Raw genomic sequence first — 27,404 nt, forward strand, 5'->3', positions numbered from 1 at the left:
TGTGGATTGGACCAGCTGAATTGGCGAGTTGTGCGAAGCATGCTGGAGGTGGTATTTCAGGGGACTGGTATACGGATCCTGGTGTGCAGTTTCAACCCAAAGCAGGCCAGGGAGCCTGGAAAAACTGTGGAGTGCTACTTCCATCAGAATGGCTACTGTAGGAATGGTGATGACTGCAAGTTTCGCCACGGTCCTCGGAGAAATTCACTAAATCTGTTCTGGGACAGAACAGGCTTAAGGAGGGGACAGTGTAACCAGTCCGGCCCTTGCGGTCGGACCTTTCGAGAACCAGGGCGGTCGCTTCCTTCTGGAAGATTCGCGAAAGGTTCGCGAAGGTACCTGAATGTTTCCGGCGCCTATATAAGCCCAGCGGAGGAGCAGGTAGGCAAGTACAAGTACAGATATAGTTCACAGTGCAAGCGACTAGTGGAAATAAATACGAGTGGAAATAAATAGTTGTGTCATAGTTAGTTTGTGAATTATAAATGTATTAAGTGTAAATAAATAATTTCAATAAGTTGGACGTTTTAATTAAGCGAAGAAAACGTTACAATAATATTATGTTTTTGCTAAACAGGAGTGCTTTCTGCCGAACGAATTCTGAAGCTTCCCTCATATTTTGTAATGATACGATTCCGACTGAAATATGAACAAGTGTTCGTATCGGTACTTCACAACTAGCTAATAGGTTTCAATCCATTCGGATCTGTTTCATTGAGAAAATAATTCACATGTAGAACTTCGTAATCAATATGAGCAAAATCCGGTGTATTGTACTTGACCTATGCCTACTCCGTCACTTTTTTCAGTAGATTTTTGAGGACGTTATTGATTCCGACTGCGAATTCTTCATCAAATAGTCCAAAATTTCAATATATTTGATGCACTCTGGTATCAATACCTACATGTTATGTTCTCAGGGTGAAAACGCTAAGTTCGCTTATTCGTGTTTCGACAAGATTTCGACCTATTTCTAACAGAAGTATTGCGACCATTTTGGTGCTAATTACTGAGCAGTAAGCACTCTTTTTGAAAAATACTCGCTAGCACAACAAGACTTCGAGAACTAAGCACGATGCTTGGCCACAGCTCTGCCACAGATAGATATCCAATGAAGGAATTGTAATGAACCCCAGTTTTCTGAGGAAAATTGGAGTTCATCTTAGTGAATTTTTTCGTTTTAAATTTCCGTCTTTGAAAATATTTTAATTCTCGAATATTCCGTACGTTCATTCCGACAGGCAGAGTAAATGTAAAAAAACCGCTTATCTGTATTTCACGTTGTTTTTCTTACATGCCGCTGAAGATTTCGACGTTTTTCATCTGTTGATATGCGATAAACCGGAGCTGACGACGTTTTTCATTCTTGTCGCATTCTGGAATTTTCAGATTTTTACCGTGAGAGGGGATATGCCTATAAAAGCAAATTTTCCCCCCGCGACGGACTTTTCGACTTTTCGACTGTTACTTCAGTTCGTCGGCTGACTTTTGAATTTTACTTCAGTGCTTTCCTTTCGCTTGAGTATTATTTCGCTTTCTAACGTGGTTTCTAACTTCTAGTATAAATTCAGTTGATTTTCCGTAGTACTTTCGCCGTTGAGAATAATCATTTTGTGTTATTTGCATCAGTGCTTAGAATTAATTTTTTTTAGTTTTTCTTTTTTAAATCCTTTGAGTTTCGAGTGCTTGAAACAAAGGAGGTAGGTCCCCGTCTGTACCGTTCAGTTTCTTTGTTAGACCTACGCCGTTACTTCTTTAACTTTGACACTGCTGTACTGTATCGTTTCCTGTTGTATTTTATCGTTCTTTACCCTGTTTCGCGAGTCTGACTTTTCCCTTCGCTATCAGTCATGGCGTGTTAACCCTTGGGGTACTGAAGGGAAAGTTCCGTCAACCCCCCTGTCCGCGTCATAAGTGTTAAATCCGAAATCTCTTCTTTTCTGTCAGTCATGGCGTGTTAACCCTTGGGGCAGAGAATAAGAGATACCGCAAGTAGTCAGTGAAATCCCGTAGTTGCGCTAAAAATAGACATTTTCTTCGCTGTCAGTCATGGCGTGTTAACCCTTGGGGCAGCGAATAAAAGTCTCGAACAGATCCGCCCTTATTGTGTTTCATTCCCGGAGAAATACAACTACACACCGATACCGTATAGCAAGTCCTTAGCATTCGTCAGTTCTGGTTGGCGCATTTTTATTGAACCGTTAATTTTTCACTACACCCGGTATAAATTTCATAAAGTGCTCGTGACCGGATAAGATTTCCCGAATGTATTTTCACTGATAGAATCACTCATATTTTATATCACACATATCTCCCTTTGACATGTGATTAGTTTCCGAAGTTGTGAATAAACATTTACATAGTTCGATTTTGACTTCTTCGTTGTCGCTACTACCCTAGACAACACCGAGCTCTGTCTCTGGCTAGCAGCTACCCTGGTAGGTTTGCTATTCTTCCTATTGAAAAGAATAGCTGGCGCTCGAGATTAAGGCTTCTCCGAGAAACGCACGTTACAAAAATGGCGCCCGAGCAGGGACAGTGCAAAATCCAGTAGGAAACAACAGAGGTGAGAAACTTTAACCGGACAGTGAGTGAATTCCCGAAACAGTGAGTAAAACCTAAGAACAGTGAGTAACTATTTCTTGAACCGAGAACTGTGAAAAATAAACTTGATCTGTGTTTTATTACCTGCCACTCTGTATTGAACTGTTATACTGTGAATTGAATTGGACTATATTCTGAAAATTTTCCTATTGTTGAAACCTATTGGAAATAATTTAATTAATTTGTGATTATTCCTTTTGCCGATTACTTTATTGAGTTATTGAAAACTGAACTGTTGTTGCGCCGTTATATCAGTGAAAATTATTTCCGATTTCTTATTATTTCTGATTTATTGAATTGAACTGTTTTAATTTCGTATTGAAGGTGAGTGAATTTCCGAACATTGAAAATTTATTGTCACAATTGGTAAAATTTAATAGGTTTTATTCACCTATCAGTTTAATAGTGAATCACCTATTACCCTGTTGATAACTTGTTTACCTGCAATTATTTTCTTTTGACTTGTACTGTTGAAACTTACCAATTATTTCTGATTTTTCTGAAAACTGAAATTCGATTATTGCGATTTATTTTCCGAATATTGAACTTGAAAAACTGTTTGGAAATTAACCTGTGCGTTCTGGTGCGATTCGAATTTCGGGAAATTTTCCGGACTATACGAGACGACTTGCGAGTGTGTGCGGTATTTCGCGAATATTTTCGAACTTTGGTGGGACTGATTGACATTTTTTTTCGAGTAACGTTGGACTTGTAAAATTTTTAGTGTGATACATCGGGACTTAGATTATTTTGGTGCGCCGGGACTTGAATTTTTTTTTTTTTTTTTTGATACACCGGGACTTAGACTTTTTTTTTTTGGGGTTACACCGATACCCACTTCGAACTTAAGTGAGTAGGTTAGCTAACGATTAACTCACCGGGTTGGACTTAGAACTTAAACAGATTGTGAAAGACCTACCGAGTGTGAAAGATTGGTGCGTTCTGAATCGGACTTAGTTGAAAATAATATGTCGAACATGGATGTGAATCGGTTACTCAGTGATGAACTTACATACGAATTACAACTGAGAGGACAATCGATACCGGGTACCGTGATGACTAAACGGAGTCTGTTACGACAAGTACTTCAATCTAATGAACCTCTATTACCCCCAACATCATTGAATCCCGCCTCCGAAATTGAGATTTGCCAAAATAAACTCACCGATTTGGTGGAATCCCTTCAGAACTTCAATCATGAGAATGCAGCTAACGAATTTTCACGAATTTACACCCGATTAATACACATACAAGGAAGGCTGGACTTTATTGTTACTGCAGACACAACACAGTTACAACTAGTTGGACAAATGAAGGCAACTACAGCTAAGGCGTTGGAAACACTAGAGGAGCTACGTCAGAAGAGTAATTGTGAACAGCCGCAGCCATCTAACCGACATCAGAGGTCCCTCTTAGATGTGGAGGTGCCCAGTTCACCTGGTGTGTCACCGATCCAACCGGAACGGATTTCAGGGCTCCGAGAGCCATCGCTTATCGACTTGGGAGATGGTGTCGATCCTCCTGTAGCGGTCGATGTCTCACATACTGGAACACCTGTAAGGAATCCAACATTAGAAGAGGTCATGAATGAAACACGACAGACATGTAGAGCATTACTGCGACAGTTACCAGCGATACCTCTCACGCAGTCACAGGACTGTAGAACAACAACACCTGAGGGTCTGACACAGGGTAGATGGATTAATTCTACCCGAAGGGTGTCTTTTCCACACTTACCTGCACCGTGGATAAGTTCTGACCGACCAGTCATCACAACACCTGCCAGATCAGAACCGGAGTCCCGATCAACAATACCGACTGTCCCTGTACACAAGTGGAACATTTCCTTTGATGGCACTGGAAGTGTGACCGGATTCCTTGAGGAAGTGGAGAGGCTGGCTGAATCCCGTAAAGTGTCCTTGGAACAAGTTTTCGAATCAGTTTATGAATTACTACGAAAGGATGCGAGAGATTGGTTTATTCCCAGGAGAGGTACTTTCGAGGACTGGGAAGATTTCAGCAACCAACTGAAAGAAGCGTTTCTGCCTGTCAACTACGAGGAGAATCTGTTAGAGGAAATAAAAAGGAGAACACAGGGCCCAGAAGAAAAGCTGCTTCTGTATGTTACCCGGATGCAGAACTTATTCCAGAAACTTACCTATACCAAACCATCCGAGGTGGAGCAGATCCGACTTATCCGACAGAGGTTGATTCCGCCCTTACAACAGGCCTTGGCCTTCCAGGAGACCAAGACGTATGATGAACTTCTCCGTAAGGGAAAAGTTTTTGAACTGGTCCAGTGGCAGATGAGCCAGTACACCCGGCCACCCTCAAAACCAGGTTTCGTGGAGGAACCTCACCTAACGTACACTCCCCGCCAACTGAACCGATATCAGGCGAGTTTTTCTGTGGATACCGGAGAACAGGTACAAACAACTGATCATAGGAAATCAATCCCGCCGACACCAGCCAACCAGACACGACTTTCTCCGCCGGGGGAAAGCCGTCCGAAGCCGCTCAGATCCAGAGAATCAATAGTCCAGCAACAGGAATCACACCGTCAAATTTCTGGAAACAGGTCCGAAGGTCGATCCGGAAATTCAACACCGCCACCCCGTCGTCGAGCCGAAAATAGCCACGCTGACCGGACCCAATCATCATCAGGGAGGAGAGTGTCCTTCCAGACACAGTGTTTCCGATGTGGTGGATATGGCCACATGCGTCGGGAATGTCGCAGGCCACCGAAAATTTTCTGTTCGCGATGTCAGAGGGAGAACATTCTCTCACGAGACTGCCCGTGTTCGGAAAACTAAAGGGGAGATTGGAGACGGAGTCGACCACATCTCCCGGAATCTTGACTCCACTGACACCGACCACCTGTAATGATAACCGACCGTTAATAGAGGTCAAAATAGCCGGCGAACACTTCCGAGCACTGATAGATACAGGAGCGACCAGGAGTTTTTGCAGTCAGGCCGTATCCGATCAGTGTGAAAGTAAGGGAATCACAGGACAAACAATGCACAACAGTTTTGCAGTAATAGCGAACGGAAAAACCACCGTCACGCCGAAACTGTACACCACCACCGTGCAAATTTCCGACTACACACTGCCTGATTTGAAATTCTTACTGGTGCCAAGCTTACCGGTAGACATTATTCTGGGGATGGATGTTCTGTCGACTTTCAAGTTTTCCGTGAATCTTAGTACCGCCGAGTGCTTCCTGGAAGGCCGACTGATCTCGAAGCCGATGACTCCCGTCGAAATCACCGCAGAAGTTCACACCGCCGAAGAACACCTATTGGAACTGACAGAATCTCAGAAACAAGAACTGGAGGCATTTCTGACCGAGGAATTAAAGAAGTTCGAAGACCTGTATGGTACAACCGACCTGATTGAACACAAGATCAAACTGAAACCGGGCACCGAACCGATCAAACAACGGTACCGACCCCTAAATCCGAAAATGCAGGAGATCTTCAATCAGGAAGTGGACCGTATGTTGGCTGAGGGAGTGATTGAACCCTCCAAGTCACCGTGGAGTTCACCTGTTGTATTGGTCAAGAAGAAAGACGGAAAGTACCGTTTCTGCATCGACTTCCGTGCTGTTAACCAAGTGTCTGTGAAAGATGCATACCCGTTGCCGTACATTTCTGGGATTCTGGACAAACTCCGAAAAGCGAAGTACATCTCCACACTGGACCTGAAACAAGGATACTGGCAGATACCATTAGCAAAGGAGAGCCGTCCGATTACTGCATTTACCGTCCCCGGAAGAGGTCTGTTCCAATTCACCGTGATGCCGTTCGGTTTACATGCAAGCCCAGCCACCTTCCAGAAGTTCCTAGACACCGTCATTGGCCCAGAAATGGAACCGGAAGCGTTCGCTTACCTGGACGATATAGTTGTCCTGGGGGAAACTTTCGAGGAGCACCTGGAAAACTTGAGAGAAGTATTCCGACGGTTGAGAGAAGCTAATCTTCGTCTCAACCCCGACAAGTGTGACTTTGTGCGAAAATCCCTAAAATACCTTGGACATGTCGTCACCTCCGATGGCATCTGTACCGATCCCGACAAAGTGTCTTCGATAGTGTCTTTACCAATACCGAAAACCGTCCGAGAACTTCGTCGATTCCTTGGAGTTGCCAGCTGGTACCGTCGTTTCATAGAGAACTTCTCCGATTTAGTTTCTCCGTTGACTCGATTACTGCAGAAGAAACACCGTTGGAAATGGGGAGAAGACCAGCAGAAGGCCTTCGAGCTTCTGAAACAAAAACTCACAGAATCTCCGATACTGGCTTGTCCAGACTTCACCCAACCGTTCGTTCTGCAAACTGACGCCAGTGACATGGGCCTTGGAGGTGCCCTAACACAAGTGATCGATGGAGAAGAGAGAGTAATCGCCTATGTGAGCCGAACACTAAACCCCGCAGAGAAAAATTACTCCGTGTCAGAAAAGGAATGTCTCGCCATAGTATTTTCCATAGAGAAACTGCGACCGTACCTAGAAGGATTCCATTTCACAGTAATTTCCGATCACATGAGTCTGAAATGGCTTAACTCCATCAAGTCGCCGTCCGGAAGAATTGCTCGATGGGCCGTTTTCCTTCAGCAATTCGACTTCGAAGTCCAGTACCGTAAAGGATCGATGAACAAAGTAGCCGACAGCCTGTCCCGAAACCCGTTGCCGTCCCTAGATTCCGTATGTTTATCCGAGATAGAAACAACTCAGTGCAAATGGTACAACAAGAAGTTACAGGAGGTGGAAAAAGACCCAACAAATTTTCCTGACTACGCCGTTGAAAATGGAAAACTGTTGCGACATTTCTGGGACTCATCCGACTTCACAGAAGATGGAACCGGCCAACCCTGGAAACTCTGTGTACCATCCGAACAGCGAACAGGAGTACTGCAGGAAAACCACGACTCAGAACTAGCAGGTCACATGGGGATTGCTAAGACGATTGCACGGATAGCCAGAAATTATTACTGGCCAGGGATGTTTAGAGACATTGCGAAATACGTGAGGAACTGCACATCGTGCCAAAAGTACAAAGTTTCACAACAGAAAACCCCTGGTAAGATGCAACCACACCGAATGGCGGATGCGCCGTTCAAAGAAGTATCCACGGACATAGTTGGACCATTGCCACGGTCAAAAAAGGGAAACTCCTACATCGTGGTAATGCAAGACCGGTTCACAAAGTGGGTAGAGTGTCGTCCGTTGCGGAAAGCCACCGCCAAAACTGTTTATTCGGCCCTCTACGAACAAGTCATACTGAAATACGGTTGCCCAAAAATAGTAATATCCGACAATGGAGTACAATTTGACAGCAGACTATTCAAGAACAGTCTCCGAGAGCTGAACATCGCTCACCGTTTCACACCACCGTATACTCCTCAGTGCAACCCTGTAGAAAGAGCTAACCGTACCCTGAAGACTATGATAGCACAGTTTTGTGAAGCCGATCAACGAACCTGGGATGAAAAGATAGGAGAGTTAACGTTTGCCATCAACACCGCTAAACAGGAGTCTACTGGATTCACACCGGCATTTTTGAATTATGGAAGGGAACTAGAAATCCCGAGGGCAATTTATTCGACAAACCCCCACAATAATGAAATGAACGGAGAATCCAACCGTACAGGAGAAGAAAATAGAGACATGACTTACCGTACTCAACAGATCAAACATCTCCAGGAGGCTTATGAGTTCGTCCGTACTAAACTGTACCGTGCCTTCCAACAACAGGCTCACCACTACAATCTTCGACGAAGAGAAATCCGATACCATGTGGGAGATAAAGTTCTACGCCGGGACCGTCCTTTATCCTCTGCCGTTGACAGTTTCGCCGCCAAGTTGGCTCCGAAGTTTTCCGGACCGTTTACCGTCGTTAAAGTTGTTTCACCTGTCGTCTATGACCTGAAAGATACAGAGGGTAGAAAAATTACTAACATACACATTAAAGATTTAAAACCATTTCATGCATAAGATATATTATTGTCATGATCCGTTAACCGTTCTATAGAAATAACCTCTAAAAGGAGGAAATCCGTTATTTTTTTCTGTTACCGATTATGTTGTTATTTTCCGTTTGCCTGTTTATCTGAATAACTGTAGTTGCTCGATCAACCAGAACCAGTGCATCCAGACAGTCTATCTCCAGGAATCAGCGGATAGAACCACCCCGGAAGAAGTTGAACAGGTTCCGCATGTTAGTCAGTAGGGAGTTAGCCCTCTGTGCCTGTCCAAGAAACCAAGGCCACCTGCAAGGAGAAATCTCGTAAATCTGAAGCACGTTATTCAGCATAATTATAACCGACTACACCGTTACAATTCCGTTCAAATTCCGTACATGCACCACCGTTGACCGAAATATTGTATCTACAGATTTTCATCTGTTCAACATGCAATTATAAATCAAACCTGTTAAAACTGTCCGAAAAATCTGTTACTTATGTAAGGAATACCAATAAAGGATACTGTTTCACCTTGCAACTGAGTATATCCGTCTATTAATCCAATAGATCTAACCAATTTCTGTCCTGAACCGAATCGAAATTACTGTACCGTCAATTTAACACTGTTTACCTGAAGAAAACACCGTCTACCTGAAAACAGAGTACAGAGAAAACCGTTCCGAGAAGAAAAGTTGACCACGAGGAACGATGAAGATTGGAGAGTTTATTGTTAGAAATTACCCACCTGCAAGTCTCCTGCCGGCTCCGAGAGTCCCAACATCCGTATGGCCAGGTCGAAAGGGGTGAACCGGTCCATTGAGCCCCCACGTCGAGCTGTTGGAGGCTTTCCACCTGTTGCAGCTCCCACGATTCCTGGGTAACCTACAAAACCACGATGGAATTCAAACACCCGCCAAACACAGTTAAATTAGGTACTCACCGGAGGGATGAAGCATGGCACGCTTCCGACCAGCGATGAAGATGAATTTCCACATAGAGAAAGAAGATTTTCCACTGTTATACACCATTTATCCACGGAACGCTGAACAAAGTTCTTGACAAGATGGCGGAGACCTGCGCCGACGTGACTGACGCTGACATTTCTGCGTGCGCATTGGAACTACCCTTGCCAACCATAGAGAGGAATAGGTACTTGTGATAAGTTCTACTCTGTAATCTGTACTTGTGATCTGGTCACGTGCATTTATAGGTGGCGCGCGCGAAAGTAGGGTCATTATTTCTAGGGATAGATAGAGTCGTGAAATTAAGCTCACTATTTCATCGTAAGTTAATTTCTTCCGAGATGCAGGGGGTGTAATGAACCCCAGTTTTCTGAGGAAAATTGGAGTTCATCTTAGTGAATTTTTTCGTTTTAAATTTCCGTCTTTGAAAATATTTTAATTCTCGAATATTCCGTACGTTCATTCCGACAGGCAGAGTAAATGTAAAAAAACCGCTTATCTGTATTTCACGTTGTTTTTCTTACATGCCGCTGAAGATTTCGACGTTTTTCATCTGTTGATATGCGATAAACCGGAGCTGACGACGTTTTTCATTCTTGTCGCATTCTGGAATTTTCAGATTTTTACCGTGAGAGGGGATATGCCTATAAAAGCAAATTTTCCCCCCGCGACGGACTTTTCGACTTTTCGACTGTTACTTCAGTTCGTCGGCTGACTTTTGAATTTTACTTCTGTGCTTTCCTTTCGCTTGAGTATTATTTCGCTTTCTAACGTGGTTTCTAACTTCTAGTATAAATTCAGTTGATTTTCCGTAGTACTTTCGCCGTTGAGAATAATCATTTTGTGTTATTTGCATCAGTGCTTAGAATTAATTTTTTTTAGTTTTTCTTTTTTAAATCCTTTGAGTTTCGAGTGCTTGAAACAAAGGAGGTAGGTCCCCGTCTGTACCGTTCAGTTTCTTTGTTAGACCTACGCCGTTACTTCTTTAACTTTGACACTGCTGTACTGTATCGTTTCCTGTTGTATTTTATCGTTCTTTACCCTGTTTCGCGAGTCTGACTTTTCCCTTCGCTATCAGTCATGGCGTGTTAACCCTTGGGGTACTGAAGGGAAAGTTCCGTCAACCCCCCTGTCCGCGTCATAAGTGTTAAATCCGAAATCTCTTCTTTTCTGTCAGTCATGGCGTGTTAACCCTTGGGGCAGAGAATAAGAGATACCGCAAGTAGTCAGTGAAATCCCGTAGTTGCGCTAAAAATAGACATTTTCTTCGCTGTCAGTCATGGCGTGTTAACCCTTGGGGCAGCGAATAAAAGTCTCGAACAGATCCGCCCTTATTGTGTTTCATTCCCGGAGAAATACAACTACACACCGATACCGTATAGCAAGTCCTTAGCATTCGTCAGTTCTGGTTGGCGCATTTTTATTGAACCGTTAATTTTTCACTACACCCGGTATAAATTTCATAAAGTGCTCGTGACCGGATAAGATTTCCCGAATGTATTTTCACTGATAGAATCACTCATATTTTATATCACACATATCTCCCTTTGACATGTGATTAGTTTCCGAAGTTGTGAATAAACATTTACATAGTTCGATTTTGACTTCTTCGTTGTCGCTACTACCCTAGACAACACCGAGCTCTGTCTCTGGCTAGCAGCTACCCTGGTAGGTTTGCTATTCTTCCTATTGAAAAGAATAGCTGGCGCTCGAGATTAAGGCTTCTCCGAGAAACGCACGTTACAGAATGTTTTGGAATTTGAAATTCGAGTAGCGATGCCTATAAATGAAATTAGGAACTAAAACTTATTTTGGGTTAACTTACTTGAATTGAATTGCCACTCTGGGAACTATGTGGTTGAGTACTCAATGGTTTTATTCACAAGAGTAATATTTTTTTATAACTGAATTAATGAAATTTATTCCTCACCTTTTGCCATTGGGTTTTTCCCAATGAACTACGAATGAGTACGGGGTCACCAAATTTTTATCATACACAACTCTGGAAGGTCTCAATGGTACTGTTCTGTAGGATGCGGTTGTTGGAGCTGAAATCTCATCTTCCGACATAGTTTGCACTGATATGTTGTAGGCACGACCCGGCACAAGGCCCTTGAAAGCTGCCTGGGCCGGTCCTGGAGGTTCACCTTCCTTTTCCACATATAGAATGCTTTCTATAGCATCAGGAGGGACTATTGATACTTTATAATGAGTGTAAATAGCTGGAGGGTATGGTGGCTGCCAAAGCACCAACAGAGTTGTTTCGTTCCTGAACCAAACGATAAACTTTCCAGGTGTATTTGGTTCTGAAAAACGCTCATTTTAATGGCTGGTTCGATTTGACATCGATCAAATTTCATTGTCGACTACTGTTCGTCTGATACCTACTGGTTGTGAAATTTCTGGAAGTGTATGCAGCGCTCTCTTTGTTTTCGAACACTGTGAATGCATGTACTTGATATGTGGCCCCCGCTGTCAAGTCTCTGACGGCATACGATATTGTTTGCACGTTTTCTATCACCAGGGGCTGCGTCTTTTGATCCAAAAAATTGTTAAGTGGGTTAATTTTGAGTTTGAAACTCGAGTAGCTACCGTGCATTGGTGGGCTCCAAGATATTATAGCTGTTTTTCCGTTTCTTACAGACACGGACAGGTTGGACGGAGGATCGGGAACTGCAAAAAAAAGGTTTTTTTCTTATTTTGCATTTATGAAGAAAGTATTTATTCCAAGATACAATTTGTTCACATTGCGGTATCATTTTGAGAAAAACGTGGAGATAGTCTAACATCCCGCTGCAAAATCACTATGTTCATTACGTAGTGAGTCAAACACACATTTACATACTTCTATGGATAGGAGAATACACTGATAACACCGCACAGTGGCGGCTGCTCCATAAGTGCACATGTGCACTAGTACCCCCAACTAATATCTTCATCTAAAGGAATTTACTTTTGTGTTTAATTAATTAATTTTATTTTCCATTTTCTATGTAATTCAGACTCCAGACGACGTGCAAACTTGACAACTACTTTGAACGCCAATGCAAATATACGCGACAAGCGTAGGACGTTAATGCCCGTTTGCACCGTTTCGCTGGTAACCATGGTTAAAATAATCGACGTTTAATATTTAAACGTTGCTTAGCGGTTGACGGTTTGCACCGTAGAATCATAATCGTTGTTTACTTTAATCATTGATAGGTTTGGCAACACCACTCACATCATAAAAAATTCAAAATTTCAGCCAAGCACATCATAGAAGATAATTTAAAAAGAAAAAGAAGTCAAGGTTTTCTGACTAAACTTCTGTTGTCAAGGTGGGAAAATTGAACATTTCTTTTGGAGTTTCGGTGTTGTTTTGAATATTTGAAGTGCGAATATGGATAGCATCAACACATCCTATTACTCGAGGAAAAAGAGCCTTCTTGTGAAAGGACTGTTGAATTTGCACTATATCCTCATCTTTGGTCATTGTAATGAACTCGGAATATAATTTATCAATTGCTACTGAAACTGCAGCAATAATTCTTGATACTTTCGATACATCTACATTTATGAAATTATCAACAGAAGCCAACTGACCAGGACTAGCATAAAACCGCAATGTAGGTAGCAATTGATTTATTGGGTCAACAATATTATTCCTGAAATATCTATATATGTATAATACAACTAATTATTAAATTCCAAATCATTCTCCATGTATGGCAAAAAAATAACACGGTTTCTTTCGTTGAACGAAATCTTCTGAAAAAAGTGAGGTCCATTCTTTCGAAATAATTTCTTCTACGGGAAAAATATCTGGGGAATCCAAATTCGATATTGCCAAGTGCATCAATGTCATCATCAAGTAATATCTCATCTTCCAAATCATCCATTATTAATTCGAATTTTATATCGACACAAATAGAAAACACAGTTGTCAATCAAATTTGAAGTATTACTTCAATCAACGTTTTAATCGAGCAAATTTCTGCGATTAGTTTAAACAACGTTTAAGGGCCTTATAATCAACGTTTAGGAACGGTGCAACCCGGTTGAGGAATTAAACGTTGTTTAAGAATATAATCGTTGTTTAGACAAACGGTGCAAACGGCCATAAGTCGCGTCCACACTATGGCGAACGACATCATTCGATCTATAGTCCATTCGAGAATGATTGACATCCCAGTAGGGGTCACAAAAGATTTCCAAAAATTTCTGTACTTTCAATCACAAAACTAGAATATATTAAAATAAACTACAAAAGTATATGAAAATAAGGAATATTCAAATTTACAGCATTTTAATCGGCATTCAAAATTGACACAACTATGTTTCCAATTTGTACGATTAAATTAAGAACATTAATGCCCGTTTGCACCGTTTCGCTGGTAACCATGGTTAAACTAATCGACGTTTAATATTTAAACGTTGCTTAGCGGTTGACGGTTTGCACCGTGGAATCATAATCGTTGTTTACTTTAATCATTGATAGGTTTGGCAACACCACTCACACCATAAAAAATTCAAAATTTCAGCCAAGCACATCATAGAAGATAATTTAAAAAGAAAAAGAAGTCAAGGTTTTCTGACTAAACTTCTGTTGTCAAGGTGGGAAATTTGAACATTTCTTTTGGAGTTTTGGTGTTGTGTTTTGAATATTTGAAGTGCGAACATGGATAACATCAACACATCCTATTACTCGAGGAAAAAGAGCCTTCTTGTGAAAGGACTGTTGAATTTGCACTATATCCTCATCTTTGGTCATTGTAATGAATTCGGAATATAATTTACCAATTGCTAATGAAACTGCAGCAATAATTCTTGATACTTTCGATACATCTACATTTATAAAATTATCAATAGAAGCCAACTGACCAGCACTAGCATAAAACCGCAATGTAGGTAGCAATTGATTTATTGGGTCAACAATATTATTCCTGAAATATCTATATATGTATAATATAACTAATTATTAAATTCCAAATCATTCTCCATACATGGCAAAAAAATAACACGGTTTCTTTCGTTGAACGAAATCTTCTGAAAAAAGTGAGGTACATTCTTTCGAAAAATTTCTTGTACGGGGAAAATATCTGGGAAATCCAAATTCGATATTGCCAAGTGCATCAAGATTATCATCAAGTAATATCTCATCTTCCAAATTATCCATTATTAATTCGAATTTTATATCGACACAAATAGAAAACACAGTTGTCAATCGAATTTGAAGTGTTACTTCAATCAACGTTTTAATCGAGCTTTAATCGAGCAAATTTCTGCGATTAGTTCAAACAACGTTTAAGGGCCTTATAATCAACGTTTAGGAACGGTGCAACCCGGTTAAGGAATTAAACGTTGTTTAAGAATATAATCGTTGTTTAGACAAACGGTGCAAACGGCCATTACAGCTCTACAAAATTCAAATAACCTTTGGCAAGTGCATAGATTCACATATAATAGGTCTATAGATCAATGTTCATTCACAATACCAACCTGAATTCCGCAACACAAAATCTCAACTTATGGGCTATTACCAACTTAAATTCGATTTTCCATAGCCACCCGAGATGTCAATCATTCTTGAATGGACTATATACGGGGCGACACATTCGGTTCGCTACGGTCGACTCGACATGGCGTCCAGACTGGTTTCGCAGTGTAGACGTTCCGAATGATGAAGAACGATTCGACATTCGACTCAGGTATGTTCGAGCATTGAATGAGTGCACGAGTTGGATTTTGAAAAACAATATGGATGATAACGGTGTTTCAACAGCAGCTTTTGTAGTAATAAATCGATTTCAAGCGAATAACCTGGTCATCCAACTATAACCAACTGCATTCAAGCGCTTTTGGTCAGTGTTGGTTATAATATCGTGACGTCATGAACTAGCCCTTCAGCATCATTATTTTGGACCAGAGATAACCGGAGATAACCATACTCGAGAGCTGGGTTAAACTTCTGGTTATTGAAGTGAGGTTAGAAGTTGTGAAGGGACATAACCAAGGGCAAAACCAGCAATAACCGCGGTAATTTCCTGTTATTCGCTTGAAATCGATTATAATCGGAGTTGCAGGTTGTCAGCGACGTCATGTCCTCGTAGATTTTGGGTGAGGCCCATGTAGTACCAAGAAAGGTCGAGAGAAATTTGGGGCCAGCGATTTCATGAAGGATCTTCTCCAATATAAAATTGACGAGCTCAACTTAGAGTATAGGAACGGCTTACAATGGTCAGATTTGTGAACAAACCCTCCAAATTACGGGTTCAAAATTTCCAAATAGGTGTACTGGGCATTGAAGATCACTCTCAAATACCCACGAATGAGTGTTACCGAACGATTTTGTCTATAATAGCTTTTTATGTAACAAGTACATAATTTAGGTCTTTATGGACGAGTCCAAAAGTTTATGGCAGAGCGAGCAAAGCGAGCGAGGCCAATAACTTGGGCAAGTCCATAAAGCCTAATTATGTACGAGTTGCATACAAAGCTTTATGTTGGACTGCAATGCAGAAATTTTATTTTCTGAAATGGCTTATTACTGAAAAACATTAAGTGTGCTTTTGATTTTCTTACCTTAGTAACCAGCGACCTTAGCAACCTGAGTAAACACAGTTGTGTACTTCCCTAATTTTCTGACAAACGTCATAATAATCCAAAAAATAGATGTTCTGGAGAAGAAAGCGTAGAAAATTCAGCCGTAAGCGCCAAAGAATCTCTCTTATCCACTAAATCTAAAAATGCTTATGAAAATATGTATGCGGCCTTATAACAAGTGGTGTAAAACAAAGAAAATTGTAAAATCGACAGAAGACAGTATTCTGGTTTACTTCGAAAGTGAATTGAAAGCTCACAAAAGTTCTTCGCTATGGACTAAATAGATGAATCGAAAAGTACTAAAATAAGTGTTGCAACCATAATATTGGGCCAGGAAGTAGTTGATTTTAGCATCAAGAGTATTGCAGATCGAAAACTGTGCTTCCACTTCGAGCTCGACTTCCTCAGGGATGCATTTTTAGAATAACAAAGAATGTGTTTTTGATATTCAATACCACACTAATGTTTAGAATAGTAATTCATGATTTCGTTTTTAGGTCGAAGTTCAATTCTTCTTCCTTGAATAAAGTGTTGTTTGCATCTAGTATATTTATTTGGCATTATAGTGACAGTTGAGTCCAATAAAGTGGTGTCCAATAAAGTAGTCAATTATGGACTGTAAACGAATTCATAAATAAAGTGTTTATGATGCAGTCGAACATAAAAAATTATTTCAGGGCGATGTTGTGCTTGGTAGTTTATTCATTCATTGGAATTAAAACCACCCTTCAAAGATCGTCTTCGTCAAGGTCCACACTATGAATTTTGACTTCATTCGGTTCGACTTTCTTTGAGCGGGACAGCGCTGATTCGGGTTGGAAGCGACATGATTCGATTCGACTTTTGGACAATTCGATTCGATTCGACACACGTCCACATTTTTTCGACTTTTCCGTTCGACACAGGTCGAATGATGTCGTTCAGCATAGTGTGGACGCGACTTTAGACGGCACGTACACTGCTCTCTCGAACTGATCCTTGATTGGTGCAGCAGCTACCCCTCGCACCCCACACGTCCCTTAACCAAGAGGTTCTCTTTGCCGTAACAGTCCACAGTATTCAGCTGCCATAGGTACACATCCAGCGTGTGTACGTCGTACGTCGTATGTGGCTGAGGGTGAGCTTCTGTCTACCGTGTCTGTTGTATTCGCGCAATTATGGCCAAAAATTTGGAAAATCCAAAATCCGATTTGCCTTAACGTACAATATTTGAAATAAATTCGTTTTTCTTCGCTGACATTAGAAAAAAAACAAAAAATCAAAAGTGCCGGTCGTCCAAAACCGAATTTATCGTTCACTCATATAACAAAATGTAAAACATGGATTATAAAAGAACCTTTAAGATAGACACTTATGAAAAATGTTCGTTTATGATGTGACTGTTGAGTATATAAAAACAAGAACTTATAATTTCGGATTTTTGCGCTAACTCCTTCTCTGAATATTATCCCCAGGTAAGGCGAAAAAACGTCACAAACTGCTCTAAAATAAGACTTTTCGCGGTTAGTTTTCGAAAAATTTTCCTTCTATAATGAACAGAAATGGCGAAATGTTAACACAGTTCTGCGCATATAACGAACTACGTATAAACAACACATTCTTGCCCCCATAAAGAACAGCACAAATACACCTTTTACAACAATAGGAACAACAGATCCATCCTTGATTACATTATTATCAATCGAATGCTCCTGCCGGAACAAATATTAGACATTAAAGTTCTTTTCTCGGCCAACATCGGAACAGACCACAGATTGGTTCTCGGGAAAATAAGGATAACAGCACAATCAAGGAGTAAAGAGCCAACAATAAAAATGAAAAAATTCAACATCAAGTCATTCTATCACGAAAGCACTAAACGACTGTACTCATACCGATGCAAACAACACATCGATCGCAACCCATTAGTGCAGCTTGACACACCAAACACAGCATGGAACAAACTGAGGGAAAACATATGTAAAAATGCTGAAGAAACCTTAGGAACACCCACGGTTTCGCAGAACAACAGACCTAACAACAAACCTTGATTTGCATCAGAAATCAAGAGAATCAATAGAAAATCAATAGAAAACAAAGAAATATATTTGCAATTCAGGAACTCCCCAACACTTGAGATTCGAAGAAGATATATAGAAATGAAGAATAAAGTCAACAAAAGGGTTCGAGAAATTAAGGAGGAATACTGGCAGTGATTTGGTAATGATATATGCAGGCGGACATTATGTACGGAGCGCAAAAACGGCTCTGGAGATTGTTGAGGAGCATGAAACGAGGAACGAATGAGACAATCCTAATAGCACAAAGTAGTCCTACGGACATCCACAGAAAGTTTTCTTCGGACATAATGGACATCCATGGGGCGTCCATTTCTGGTACAATGGACGTTCTATGGACATCTGAGGGACGCACAAATGTCACAACTTTGAACTGAATTCGGACGTCCATCGCAGACATCCAATGGATATCCCGTTGGGACCATCATTAGCTATGTCAACGTTACAAAAATGGACATTTACCACGGCGTTGGCTATCCTATCTATTAGCCTTCTTTAAATTTCCTAGAAACCAATCTCTTAAGCCAGCCAAAGAGTTCGTTCTGTTTCATCCGTTCGTATCGCCGCGATTCGAACCGTCGTTCCAAAAACGCCAAAAACCGATGTTTGTGGTGAAACACCGTGCCGAAAATATCTGTCAGAGTCGGAGCTTGATTTTTGGAACGTGTGTGTTATCGAAATTTTAATTCGTTAAAATTTTCGAATTTGGTGTTCACCTCCAGAGTCCAGGCGTTGTTTTGATCGTTGGTTCTGCAGAAAACATCAGGTGAGCTTATTTTTCGAATCTTTTTCCTGAGTTTTCTCATAGCGAGAAAACTTTTGGCTTTAAACCATAGTTATATTCGACTAGCAAAGATTTTATTATTTTCAAATCGTTTGATATTTTGAGATTTTTGAGTAGAAACCCATGTCGGAAACCTCAGATAATGAGGGTTCCTACATGGATGCAACCGATGCTGAAGAATTCAGCGAAGGCGAACACGAGGAGCTCGTAAAGCTCAGAGAAGAAAATGGGCAGTTGAAAGCTCAAATTGTCAAACTGACTGAAACTGTGTCACAGTTGGTCGGTGAGATGCTCCTCTTGAGGGAGGAAATGAGCCGCAATAATATGCCGAAATCTCCCACTTACGCCGCAATCACAAAACCGGTAGCGGGTTCCAAAAATAATTCCCTTAGGAATTGTTTCACAACCCGAAACAAGGAAAAATGATTCAACGCAGGTTGCGAAGGCCCAAAACGCGCCCCAACTAAACGCGCGCGCAAAGAAAGCTCCTCTTCTGATGAGGAGACTGTCAAGAAGACAACAGGAGTGCCTAAAAGGGATCAAATTCCACCCATCACGATGATGGGTACCTCAGATTGGGTAGAGATATCTAAAGCTCTCTACACAAAAAAGATAAACTACAACCGCGCAACTGTAGTTAAAGACGGTATACGCGTCAACCGTAGATGATTTTAGAAAAATCACAAAATTCTTCGAACAACATGGTAAAGAATTCTTTACCTACCAAATGGAGGAGGAGAAGAAGATATATGCCGATATTAGGCATTTACCAATCGACGCTGATCTTGCGTTGATTAAGGACGACCTGATATTCCAGGGAATATCAGACGCCGAGGTATCCAGAATGACATCGAACAAGACGAAGAAGCCCATACCTCTCTACCTGGTTAAAACGCAGAAAAAGGAAATCTTCGAAGTGAAGAGACTTTACAAACTTTGTATTGTGGTTGAACACGAAAAGAGGCCTGAAAGTCCAAGCCAGTGCTTTAGGTGCCAAAGGTACGGACATGCACAGAACAAATGCTCCTTCCCGTGGAGATGCGTGAAGTTCTCAGGAAGCAGCAATGACTGCACACTCACCAAAAAAGGTGAAGAGAGAAATGCCTCATGCGTCTTATGTGGAGAAGAGGGCCATCCAGCTAGCTACAAAGGATGTAGCGAGTTCAAGTTGGTGACCAGAAAGAAGAATTCCCGAAAATCAGCTGAGCAGAAAAAGAAGGTAACAAAAACAACAACTACCGAACAAAAAATTCAGGAAGTAGCGAAAACCAAACCTACAGAGCAGGAAAAGAAGAGGGAGACTACAATGAAACAGGCTGTGAACAGTCAACAGGCGAAGAAAAAGATATCTGAATCAGCCGATGATTTAGATATCTTCACGGAAAAAACGATTGTCGAATCAAATGACTGGTGCATAAAGTGGAAAATCAAACTCAATGGACAAAAGAGCCAAGCAATATTATTACAGATGAGAAGACTGCGACCCACAACGAATTTAGAAGTTGACGGCGAAGAAATCGACTGGAAAAATGAAGCCAAATATTTAGGAATAACGCTTGACAAAGGACTTACTTGGAAAAGTCATATCAAACAAGCAATCGATAAAAACCAAAGCAGCGATGAATAGACTCTACCCTTTTATAGGAAGAAGAAGCCACATGTCGAAAGAGACAAAATTGAATAGAATAGAATAGAATAGAAATATATTTTTCCACTGACTGAAGAGTGTGGGAAATTGTCAACATACATCATAATATATACAGTCAATATTCAATTACAAAATTATATAGACAAACATTGACATTCATTTCAATTATAGAGCACATCATAATTAATAATACATATACAACTTAGACATGTCAAACATTATTATTATTATTATTATTTTTAAGAATATACAGAAGAGTTGAGATCGTGATCTATAAACTCATATAAAAAATAAAATTAATACGAGTTGACATTGTGAAAAAGAAAAACAAGAGATGAATGAAATGTACACAACACACACATACAATTTCACAGTAGTCTCACGAAGAAACACTGGCGAACCATCTGTCCATAGCACTCCTGAAGCCATTCACAGAGCGGGCGTTCACTGCTGTTGTCGGAAGGCTATTCCAGGAATTAAAAACCCCGTTGGGGAGGAAGAACTCTCTGCTGGTGGACCGGAACCTCTCCTTCGTCAGCTTGAAGTTGTGGCCACGCAGACGAGTGTCAGCATTGAGGCAAAAGAGGTGGGACACATCAACGTTGAACAAGCCGTGAAGGGCTCTATAAGTTGTGATCAGGTCACCCCTCAGACGACGGTTAGCAAATGGCGTGAGGTGCATTAAAGAAAGTCTTTCCTCGTGAGTGGGCCTTTTCCTACCATAGGGAATCCTAGTAAATCTTCGTTGGATGTATTCCAGATGATTCACATCACGGGCCAGCACCGGGGCCCAAACTGGACCAGCATATTCGAGGATGGGCCGAATATATGTGGTGTAGAGTAAGCTGCAAGTGCGAGGATCACAACGGCCAAAAGTCTTCTGTAGGAGAAACGACATTCTCTTGGCTTTATTGGAGGCAGCAGCTGTATGCTCAGACCAGGACAGATCCTCAGTGACAATGACCCCCAGATCTGACTGAGATGCAACAGATTTAATAGCATGGTGGGATAAGTAGTGGGAGTGTTTCGGATTATGTTTTCCCATATGAAGGACTGTGCATTTATCCAAATTGAGTGGGAGCTGCCAAGTGATGGACCACCTCCATACAGCATCCAGATCACCTTGCAGTATTGATCCTAATAATGGATTGCCATAAATTTTTACGTCATCGGCAAAAAGAGCGCAAGATGACTTTACCTTAGCAGGCAGATCTGACGTGAAAATTAAAAAGAGAAGCGGCCCCAGGACAGAACCCTGGGGCACACCGCTAGACACCCCTCTAGCAGATGATATCGAGTCACCTACGCGAACTTGAAAAACTCTATTAGACAAAAAGGCTTCGAGCCACAACAGGAGGTCACCACGAATGCCGAAGCTTTCTAACTTGAAAAGGAGAAGTTTATGAGACACGCGGTCAAAAGCCTTTGAGAAGTCAAGATAGACAACGTCAACAGGATTTCCAGCATCCAGCTTTGAACTCCAGTCGTTGGCACAAGTCAACAAGCAACAATAGAAAAACTCCTAAAAACGTGATGTGAAAAATTCATCTAGTGAATATAAAGTTTGTTCCTTCAGGAAACACTTCAGAGAAGACCTGAATTTCACCGAGTTTTGAATTTGCCTTATTCTTGCGGGAAGATGATTGTACACTCTGCATCCCAAAATGCTGAAACTTCTCTGAATCTGGGTTAGTCGTGTATAGGGAACCCTTACGATTCCGTCAACAGAAGCTCTTGTAGCACATCGGGAACCGTCATGCTCCACAATGTCACGATGTTTCCTCACATAGATTGCACAGTGAAGCACGAACAGAGATGGAACCGTGAGAAAACTCTGCCTGAAGTACTCACGACATGATGCAAGACGTGTGAGACCAAAAAGTGACCGGATGATCCTCTTTTGCATCCTAAATACCCTGTCCGAATCGGTACTGTTGCCCCAGCAAACAAACCCATACTCCAGTAACGGAGCCACAGCTGTGTGGTAGTACGTTCTCAGGACCTCAACACTGCACGTACCTCTAAGTAGACGCATTGCATAGTTTCTGGAGGCCAGCTTACCACACAGGGCGTCGATATGCTCCCTCCAACGAAGATGACGATCAAATATGACACCCAGAAATCTGATCTGACTTGACAATTGTAAGCTAGAACTCTCCACCCATACCAGGGGACTTTCCGTCATTATTGTTCCATTCGGCAAAAAAGTTATTATAGATGTCTTGTTCACATTCAGGATAAGTCCATTATTATGGCAATAGCCTCTCATCGCCTCAAAACAACATCTAGCTCTAAGGGCCAGCTCACCTACACTTTTGGCCTTCATGAGGACAGAAGTATCATCCACATACTGGATCACACTACCATATGATCCAAGGCATAGAACACTATCGTCCGCCATCAAGATGTACAAGGCAGGACCAAGTGTACCCCCCTGCGACACACCAGACGAGAGCACCCTCAAGGAAGACAGCACCTCCACACCGTTCTCCGTCAGCTTCACCTTCTGCGACCTGTTGGTAAGATATGAAACCAACCATTCATTAACGACACCCCGCAAACCCATACGATCCAGTTTCGACAATAACACAGCTATGTTCACAGTTTCGAAAGCACGGCTCATATCGAAAGAAAGCATCATGCAGCACATGCCATTCTCAAAGCCCTCCTGAATATCGCCGTACAAGGATATCATGGCATCCTCAGTGCTCCTACCCTTTCGGAAACCAAACTGTCTGGCAGACAGCAATCCGCAACGATCAATGAACCCGTTAAGTCTAACCAGGAACAGCTTCTCGATAGCTTTCGAGAATACCGACAACAGGGCCACCGGCCTGTAATTTTCAAAAATTGCTCGATTACCCTTCTTATGAACAGGCACCACAACAGCTGTCTTCAGTTCCACCGGAAAATAGCCAGTCTGAAAAGACGAATTTATCAACTGGGAAAGCGGCGAAGCAACACAACGAATCAAACTACAAGGTAAACCATCCGCACTACAAAATCTCTTCGTCGACACAGAGACAAGAACATCGAAAACCTCATCGGGAGTAACAGGAACAAGAGACATAGATATGTTGTTCATCTTCGTGGAAAAATCTGCTCGTGTATGTGAACTTTTAGAGGATCTCCTCATTTCGTCAATTGAATCAACAAAATTTATTAAAACCATTCGCTTTATCTAATGTGTCACACCTGGGAAATCCTGAGTCATACATTACATGTGGTGTAATCCTTTCATGAAGATAATCAAAGCCGTCAACTGACTTATGGATCAATTGCCTGGGGTTTCGCGGCAAAGAGCCGCATCGAAAGAAAACAAGCTGCTACGATGTGCAATAGATGCACTTTGGTTTGTCAGGAATAGACAGATTTATAGGGACCTAAAATGGGAAACCATAACGGAATTCATGAACAGAAAAGCAGAGAAATTATTCGAAACAGCGAAAAACCATCCGAATCAAGAACTCAGGAGACTAGTGGACTACGACCCAGAAGAAGACAAAAGGAGAATGCGAATTTACCGAAGGAGACCAAGAGATCAATTAAAAAGAGTTTAAAATAACAACAGAAACTTATTGAATAATTCAATAAAGTGTCAATCCAATAGGGGATAAACACATAAATCCCAGCACGATTGTGTGCGAGAAGAAAACCGACTAATGCCGCCAACAGACTTCGTTCTTTTCCATCCGTTCTAATCGCGGCGATTCGAACCGTCGTTCCAAAAACGCCAAAAACCGATGTGTGTAGTGAAAAACCGTCGTTCCGAATCGTCGGATTTTCACCACACACATCGGTTTTTGGCGTTTTTGGAATGACGTTTCGAATCGCGGCGATTCGAACGGATGGAAAAGAACGAAGTCTGTGGTGAAAAACCGTCGTTCCGAATCGTCGGATTTTCACCACACACATCGGTTTTTGGCGTTTTTGGAATGACGTTTCGAATCGCGGCGATTCGAACGGATGGAAAAGAACGAAGTCTGTGGGCGGCATAAGAGATGAACGGTTTATAGGCAAATGCCCGGAACCAAAATTCAAGAAGCAGTTTAGGGTTTTTAGGGGGTCTCGAGCTCAGGAGAGTGAGAAACCCCACACTTGTTCCCCCTCAGGAGAGGGTGGTTGGTCTGACCTGCAGATTTTCCCCCTGCTACACCAAAAAAAAAAAAGATTTTTGGAACGACGAGCGACGGTTCATTGGTTCTCATTCCTAACCGACAGTGTGTGGGGCTTTCGTTCACAAACGGCAGTTTTTTTTCATTAGCGGAGAACGTGTCGCGTGTCGCCTATAATAGCTTTCATTTCATTCTATTTTTCTGTAATTAATTTAGTTATTTCACCTACGATGGTTAAGAAGACAGCAAACAAAAAATTCATTACGGATTTTATCAATTTGTACAGTCAATTTCCCGGCTTTTTTATTCTATTCAACACAGTAACCGCGGCCGCCACTGCTAAACTATGTTTCCCCTTCATGAGGTACAGATCCAAAAATGACTGTAATTGACTAGCTAGTTAACTAGTGACAGTGCTTTAATTTTAAGAATTCCTACACATCTGTAATTAACTTTCAAATATTCGTTTTCAGGTACGTTTGGACACGCATTTCCAAGTAGTAAAATTCACGTTGACAAACTGTGATAGTGATCTGCTATACAGGCTGTCCCATGGTGAGTTGCGTTTACGAAGAACTCATTTTATAAAATTGTTCTGAAAATTTGGGTACCATCCTTGAGTGTTCAACCCACTGGGGGTGACTGTATCTGACTGTATCAGTATCAATACTGAAATATTTTCAATATTGCGATGTGGCCGCTACTACTAAAAAATACTACAAACTACAACTTGGTTATTTCATATGGGCCACTCAACTTTTCATCTGAAAGTTCAGAGAAAATCAAAATACTCATCTAATGATGTACACGAAAACCTCATGGTTTCGGAAATATGGTAAAATTTCTATGAGAGTGAGGGTTTTCAGCTTACGACTTCTGTTGCTAACGTAGAATTATAGATACGTTAATTTTGCGAGATTATAAAAATGGAATGGAACTGGAATGTAGGCGTTTATATCATGCACTAAAAAAGTTTAATATTATGCGTTTGAAGATGCTGATGTTGTATAATTCAAACTTTTTGCAAGTTCTCCAAACTATCTCATCACCCTGTCCATGAATAACAAATACTTGCAATAAAACCAAGATCTCTATATATTCTCCACAAAAATTCCTTGCTTATTTCATATAACAAACACAATTCCTTGTGTGAATCAGACCCATATATCAGAAGCGTAAACCTTAGTAACGAACTTTTCATAACAATCCTATGATTCGTTCGACGTGAACGACGAATAGGCCACCCACCGTGGGACGCCATGTATATAAAAAAACAAGGATAAACTGTCTAGAAAGTTTACTGAAAAAGTGATTTAATAATTCAAGTATATCATAGTTTATGAATCATGGTCAATATAGTTTCGGTTAACTTGTTATCAAGGAGTCGACACATATATTATGTGATAGTAAAAATGGCGGAAATGAGTTATCCTCTGAAAGTAATGTCCCATACGGGTATTCGTTTCGGGGATATAGGGTGATTTATAAAAAAATTCTAAATATATAAACTCTCATATCTTCGATAATATGTCAAATTTTTCGCTGATATTTCATGAGCTTGTTCCTATAGGCATTCACCTTCATCATAAGAAAAATAAATAGAAAAATTGCAGGCCCGTATTCAAAAATTTCAATCTAGTTGTCAGGTGAGAAATATCACACGGTATATAAGATAAAATAATTACCATAACATCCATATACCGGTATATACAGAATAAATGAAGTGACGAAAGTCACTTGTAACTGCCTATTTTAAGCACTGTGTAACGTAAAACTTGGCGATACACTTTACCGTAAACAGAAAGCACGCTCAACAGCCAATACGCTGAAATCTGTAAATTGAATCGCACGGCGAATAACCAATAAGATATACACATCGTTCGTTTTGCGGCACTCAATACACCGTGGGTCAACGTTTGCGTTTTATTTGCAAACCCGAGTTAACTCTGTTCTGTTATTTTTGACATCGAGCGTCAAATTAATGCACTGCACTACACGCCGTCCTGAAAAACGAACGAGGCAAGAGCCTTTGGTAGTTACCAGTCTTACCACGGAAACGAATAGCATCCATATATTTTGGACGTTTCGTAATTGCATCGCGAATTGTTACCAGTTTTTGGATTTGCCAAGATAAATCCTTTAAAACGAAATTGTTGTGAAAAATGTCTAGTAGCAGCAAAGATGAATTGTGCACACCACCCGATATAGTGGAAAAAGCTAAAAATGTTTCATATATATTCATGGATTGGAAGCTAAAATACAAAATCAATTCATTTTCGGAAAATGCTATGTTAGCATATTTTGAAGAACTGTCCAAAACAATGAAGCCATCGTCACTTTGGTCAATTTATTCAATACTAAGGCCAACAATGAACATAAAGAAAATGAAGGTTTTTTAGCGGCATGCAGACTGGAATTGAATTCTGAAAAAAGTACCACCCAAAGCAGTATTCGAACCTACGACCCCCCGATCGGGGGGTCAATCAATAAACAAGTTGGTTACAAGATTTTTCCGTTGACCACATATTGAATTGAATGGAAATTCTCGATATCTAGTCAAATTTTACACTTTATAAATTTTCTATGTTCATATAGGCATGTTAATATTTATGCGGCCGATCGAACAATTCGAGAAGTCCATAGAAGACATATTCGAGTTGTGATATTTTAAGTAAATTACATTTATAT

The 27,404-nt window shown here is 41.0% G+C and overlaps 2 protein-coding genes across 3 annotated transcripts in view; one reads left to right on the forward strand and one right to left on the reverse strand.

Annotated features, from left to right (window-relative positions):
* LOC123310549 (tyrosine-protein phosphatase 10D) overlaps positions 1 to 27,404 on the reverse strand; it is a 488,577-nt gene that overhangs the window by 316,643 nt on the left and 144,530 nt on the right. For both annotated transcript variants that reach the window (XM_044894063.1, XM_044894062.1), the window contains exons 3-4: positions 11,916 to 12,200; positions 11,458 to 11,833 (exon numbers count right to left, since the gene is read on the reverse strand). In XM_044894063.1, coding sequence (XP_044749998.1) covers positions 11,458 to 11,833; positions 11,916 to 12,200 — 661 coding nt within the window. The remainder of the gene's footprint in view (positions 1 to 11,457; positions 11,834 to 11,915; positions 12,201 to 27,404) is intronic.
* LOC123310553 lies at positions 22,109 to 23,448 on the forward strand. Its single transcript, XM_044894069.1, has 2 exons — positions 22,109 to 22,354; positions 22,819 to 23,448. Exon 2 carries the CDS (start codon positions 22,926 to 22,928, stop codon positions 23,271 to 23,273), a length of 348 nt encoding a protein of 115 aa, XP_044750004.1. The 5' UTR covers positions 22,109 to 22,354; positions 22,819 to 22,925; the 3' UTR covers positions 23,274 to 23,448.

This window comes from Coccinella septempunctata, chromosome 3, assembly GCF_907165205.1.
Source record: "Coccinella septempunctata chromosome 3, icCocSept1.1, whole genome shotgun sequence".
NCBI lineage: Eukaryota > Metazoa > Arthropoda > Insecta > Coleoptera > Coccinellidae > Coccinella > Coccinella septempunctata.

Excerpts from the sequence above, each read along its gene's own strand:
- LOC123310553 (XM_044894069.1), top strand. The coding sequence starts at position 22,926 with ATGAGGACAGAAGTATCATCCACATACTGGATCACACTACCATATGAT.